The following is a 5677-nucleotide window of genomic DNA, read 5'->3' on the forward strand; positions in this document are numbered from 1 at the left end:
ACATTTTTGGTTTGATAACAGCTATGAGCTAACTCCCCACACCCAGGTGCAGATTAACCGGTAAACGTTGTATGCACTGGCTTACAGTAAGCAAAGTATGCATGGACTTAATTGTGCTTACTTACTACACAATTAAGTCCTTGCATACCTTATGTACAAACAGCTTGGGGGCAGTGTCTGACTTCCTCTAACTTCACAAAGGGGAAGGAGAAGCGAGACCAACAGGGCAAGGCTGACTCCCATGAGGTGGAAGCCAGACAAGCCTTCTCTTTCTGCCATCCTTACCAATTCTGGCACCAACCGTCCCTCCCACAGCACTCTCTACTTCTCTCTTGGGTTTGATTATTCATTGCAATGGCCACACAGAACTCACAGACCACACTCACAATTATGGGATTTATTAGGGAAGTAATAGTTACAATTCAGGCTCAGGAACACTCAGGATACAGTTCAGGATAGCCTCTCCCCAGCTGTGCTCACAGCATGCCTCTCCCTGACCCTCAGTCTCTGCCCAAAGGCACTCAGCTTTCTCTCTCCGTGGGCCAGGAAGCCCACCCTGCCGTCTCCTGCTGCCACGTCTCTGTTGCTGGGTGTCCGCCGCTGGTCTCTCCTTCCTGGGTGGCAGTGAGCTCCTCCTCTCGGCTCTGGAATTGGCTCTCTTTTAAGGCAAAACTGACCAATCCCCTTGGGTTACCTTATCACATAGTCCTACCCAGTCATCTGGGTGGAAGTTACAAACACCATGGCTAGAAAGGCCACACTAAAGTAATCAATCAGTAATCAATCGCACCACACCTTGCTTATTGGGTGATCCGTCCCTATCACAGAAATGTACATATGCTCATACAGGCCATGTTACATATGTTGGGGGGGGTTCATTTGTGTCTGAAGCCCAGTTCATACATCAGTAAAGGACCTATATTTCTGAGACAATCTGTCCATGCGTCTGTATTATATCTGCCTAGTTTTATATAAAAGTCTGGTCTGTACATTTCAGTCTTTCTCCTGAAAGGAGAGAGCAATACACTCCAAAGCAATGACCTCCCTGACAGTCCTTGTGCTAACCAATTCCCGTGTTTCAGCACTCACTTGGCATTCATCATGTCCCCAATATTCTTTATGTCAGGAGGGTGGGTCCAGGCAGTTCCTGGAAGACAGCAGTGAGGCCCCCTCCACTGAGGATGGAGATCAGACTCCAGCCAGACTGACCATCCAGGGACTAACATCTAAAATAGCATTAGAGCAGAGAGGAGATAGAGCTGGCCCTCAGCTGGAATCTACGGAGTCCTCCTGAGAACCCCCAAAGTGGGTGAGTCCCTGAACTCCTTTGGGTTCCTTTTCTCCCTTTGTGGGTTGGAGCTGAAGACACTGCGGGAAAGTGGTGGGAGCCCAGGGTTTGAAGCCAGGACATAAGGTCTAATTCTGCTTCTGCTGCTGGTATGCTACGCAACTTTGGGAAAGTCTCCTAACCTCTCTGGGCCTCATTTTTCTAATAGCTAAATGAAGGTTCCCCATGGTCCCTTCTAGCATTCAGGTTTCAGTTGTTTCCACTCTCAAACTCCTTAAGCCTATGTTATTGCTTTCATGAACATCACAACATCCCTCGCCCATAAGTGCTTGTCTGCATCTGTCTGGATACTGCAGTTCTGAGTTGGGCTGCCCCAGTGAGAAGGGCCTGCCCCATACCCCTGTCGGGTAGAATTTACCATCAAGACATCACCCTGCCTGCCACCAGACCCTGAACGCAAAGGAGAGATCAGCCTGGGATGGGGGTCTCTTCAGGATCATCCACAATATCGCAAATGAAGAGAAATGGCATTAAGAGCAAGGCTTCCCATTTCTTCCAGGTGCCCATTTTAAATTACATTTGGGAAATGGCTTTAATTAAAATAATTTCATGAGCAAATTGGGCATTTGAACCCCAGTCTGTGTTGCATTGTCAAATATAGACGCCAAGTCAATATCAAACTGTTCTTTAAAAACCCATACATTCAGTGTAATCTCCTAAAATTAAATTTTATTTTGGAATTTCAACATAGGAGGTTTCTAAAAATAGATCCCATTTGTCATGTGGTTATTTTAGGGGTATGTAAGTCTAAGGAAGCCCAGGGCCCTTTCTCGGAAAGGGTTCTCCTTTGTTTTGGAGTATGTTGTTTCTTCCTGCAGTCTTGGTTTTAGAACTCCCCTTCTTTTATGAATTGATAGATGAGTTGTATTTTTTAATGTTCTTCCTTGGTAAAATAAACTCCATGGCTGAATCCTAATTAAAAAAAAAAAAAAAAAAATCCCTGCTCTATGAAATTCCAGAACCTCAGTGTCCCCTGTGTAAGTATCACAGCGGACTTTAGGATTCTGATTTTGTGTTCAAAGAAATCAAAGCTCGGAGGGGGTGGTTGGTCATAGGACTGACACCATGCAGCTGGAGGAAGCCAGAGCTGGGATTTGAATGTGGCCCTTCTAGCATGGAAGCCTACACTGGCACAATTGCCAATCACCATGCCCCCGTCCTCATGAGGAAGAATGAGCCCCAGTGCCCAGCGTGAGAGGACCACCCCTCAAGGTTTAAGGAGATGAGCCCAAGAGAAGGAAAACTTTCTGTTTATTAATCTGCACCTTCTCTCTCTGAGAGAACCCAGTTAACTTTCAATTCAGTGCACTAATGGAGGAGCAAGAGGCACAAGCAAGCTCCCACAGCAGAGGAAAGTGCCTGGGTGGCTTTTATTAGCCTTGAGAATGAATTTTATTTAATATCTGCATGGCAGATTTAGGGAGTCAATTTTGCTTTTACTTGAGTAAACTTCCTCTGGGAGTGCTGGTGATAATCTGGTTGCAGAAGCTAGAAAGTGAATGCATCCCAGGATAGTCTTTCAACAGGACAAAGGACACTGCTGTGCAAGGAGATGGGAGACACAGCTGGCCTGGAGTTCAGGGGAGAATTCTCGGTTCCAGAGGGGTTGCCCTCAAGGTGGAGGCCCAGGGAGACTCTGGCCTTGCCAAGTCCTAGGACCAGAGTCACTCTTGTGGGACTATCTGGAAGGTGAAGTGTGGCCCTAGGGCTCCTCCAGGCACAGTGGACCATCAAGAAAGAATGAGGCTCAAGACCTGGGAGCCTCTCTGTGGAAAAGCAGAGTCAGTGAACTCTGTGTTCTAGGAGAAGACAGCAAAGGTGCTGGCCCAGGAGCGGCTCATTGAGGACTGCTAGAAGCAGAAGATGTTGGGAAAGTATCGGTAGCTGGGGTTGTAGCTCCATAGGTTTCTCCGGAGGCAGTAGACGAACTTCCGGTCACAGGCGCAGAGCTGCACCTGGCAGAAGGGCCCGGGCTCTGCAAACAGGACACCAAGTGCAGAATGAGGAAGGGAGGGATGTGCTCTACCAAGATTGACTCCCGGGCTAGCTTCAGTCTGAGCACTTGCTTCTCATCTGAGCAGACTCCTTGGTTTGCTTCTGGCTCTGAGGAAGTTCTCAGTCTGAGGGGGGTGAACTGGGGAAACACACAACCTGATGGAAGAGGCACAACTGCTGCCCGGGTGAGGCTTTAGTCCTCAAGGAGTTCTCAGTCTGATGGTGTAGACAGTCCCTGCTCTGGAGGAACTCCAATTCTTAGGTAGGAGGTACCATCCCTAGACTTAGCTTTGAACTGAGATGGACCTGCGCTTGAATCTGAACTCCAGCTGCGTACAGTGGCAAGCCTTTGAGCTTTAGTTTCCTCCTCTGTGAGATAGGGAGGCTAAACCTACTCCACAGTGGAGATTAAGTAAAATGAACAATGCTAAGCGCCTGGCACCTAGTAAATGTTCAGTCTAAAATGGTTCCTACACCCTTGCCCTGGAGGTCTGATGCCGCTATAATAACCCTGTCCCCAGCCCTGCCCCCCAAGGTATAGGCTAGCTGACCTCCAGGGGCAGTAAAACTCAGAGCCAGATGAGATCAGGTTCTTTGTAAGGGCTGAATGGGAAGCCCAGCCTTACCACAGGTGACAAAGCCCCGTTTAACTCTGTATTTGTATGACTGGGTCCAGATTTTGCAGCCTTTCTCCTCCAGATGCCCATAGCAGCCGTCGTGCACCCAACAGCACCTGTCGATGCAAGAGACTTAGGTCCTGAGTGACAAAGGCAACCTCTTGACCCCCTTGTCCCTAACAGGAGCAGAAACTCAACCATGTCACTTCAGCAAAGGCCACCTGTACTGAGAAACAATCTAACAATATGGCTGATTGCTTTACTGCTTTTCCACTATGGCTGTAGTTCACCAACCCAACTTTTCCTCCTGGACTCACAGCTAGACTACATTTCCCAGCCTCGCTTGAAGATAGGTGTGGCCATGTGACTAGGTTCTGGCCAATGGAATGTGGGCGGAAGTGATATCCACCACTTTCAGGCCTGCCCATAAAAACCTCCTACCATTATCCACCACTCTCTCTTTCTCCATCTTTCAGATGGGTGAAGTTGATCCAGCAGAGGACTCTGAGGTCATAGGGAATGGCAGAGCCACAAGAGGAAAGGAGCCTGGATCTCTGAGTCACCCTGTGATTCACATTAAACTGTTATGGGAGCAAAAAAGTAAACTTCTATTAGGTGTGGTAGATTGCATTTTCTTTCTTTTAATTAAATTTTTATTTACAGAAAAATTAAGAAGATAGTACAGAGTTCCCATATAACCAGCACCTAGTTTCTCTTATTATTAACATCTTACATGAGTGTGATATATTTATTGCAATCAATGAACCGATACTGATGCATGATTATTAACTGAAATCCATATTTATTTAGATTTCCTTAGTTTTTCCCTAATGTCCTTTTTCTTTTCCAGGATCCCATCCAGGATACCACATTACATTTAGTTGTCATGTCTGTTTAAACTCCTCTTGACTGCGGCAGTTTCTCAGGCTTTCTTAGTATTTGATGGCCTTGACAATTTTGAAGAATATTGGTCAGGTCTCTTGTAGAATGCCCCACTATTGGAATTTGTCTGATTTTTTTCTCATGATAAGACTTGTTGTTGTCAGGTGCTGTCCAGTCGGGTCCAAATCATAGCAACCCTATGAACAATAAAATGAAGCACTGCCCTGTCCTGCCCCATCCTCACAATCTTCGCTATGTTTGAGGCCATTGTTGCAGCCACAGTTCAGTCTATCTCTTCGAGGGTTTTCCTCTTTTTCCCTGACCCTCTGCTTTACCAAGCATGACTTTCTTCAGGGACTGGTCCCTCCTGATAACATGTCCAAAGTCTCGCCGTTCTCCCTTCTAAGGAGCATTCTGTCTGTACTTCTTCCAAGACAGATTTGTTAATTCTTCTGGTAGTCCATGGTATATTCAATAATCTTCACCAACACTGTATTTCAAAGGTATCAATTCTTCTTCAGTCTTCCTTATTCATCATCCAGCTTTCACATATAAACAAGCAGTTGAAAACACCATGGCTTGGGTCAGGCACAGCTTAGTCCTCAAAGTGACATCTTTGCTTTTTAACACGTGAAAGAGGTCTTTTGCAGCAGATTTGCCCAGTGCAATATGTTGTTTGATTTCTTGACTGCTACTTGCATGGGTGTTGATTTCCGAGTAAAATGAAATCCTTGACAACCTCAGTATTTTCTCCGTTTATCATGATGTTGCTTATTGGTCCAGTTGTGAGGATTTTTGTTTTCTTTATGTTGAGGTGTAATCCATACTGAAGGCT

At 46.3% G+C, this 5677-nt stretch overlaps 1 protein-coding gene across 1 annotated transcript in view; it reads right to left on the reverse strand.

Annotated features, from left to right (window-relative positions):
* Positions 1-2858: 2858 nt before the first annotated feature.
* Positions 2859-5677, reverse strand: part of PLA2G5 (phospholipase A2 group V) — a 10422-nt gene continuing 7603 nt past the window's right edge. The window contains exons 3-4 of the mRNA XM_004377272.2: positions 3970-4076; positions 2859-3323 (exon numbers count right to left, since the gene is read on the reverse strand). Coding sequence (XP_004377329.1) covers positions 3199-3323; positions 3970-4076 — 232 coding nt within the window. The 3' untranslated portion in view covers positions 2859-3198. The remainder of the gene's footprint in view (positions 3324-3969; positions 4077-5677) is intronic.

The sequence above is a fragment of the Trichechus manatus genome, unplaced genomic scaffold (assembly GCF_000243295.1).
Source record: "Trichechus manatus latirostris isolate Lorelei unplaced genomic scaffold, TriManLat1.0 scaffold00048, whole genome shotgun sequence".
Classification (NCBI taxonomy): Eukaryota; Metazoa; Chordata; class Mammalia; order Sirenia; family Trichechidae; genus Trichechus; species Trichechus manatus.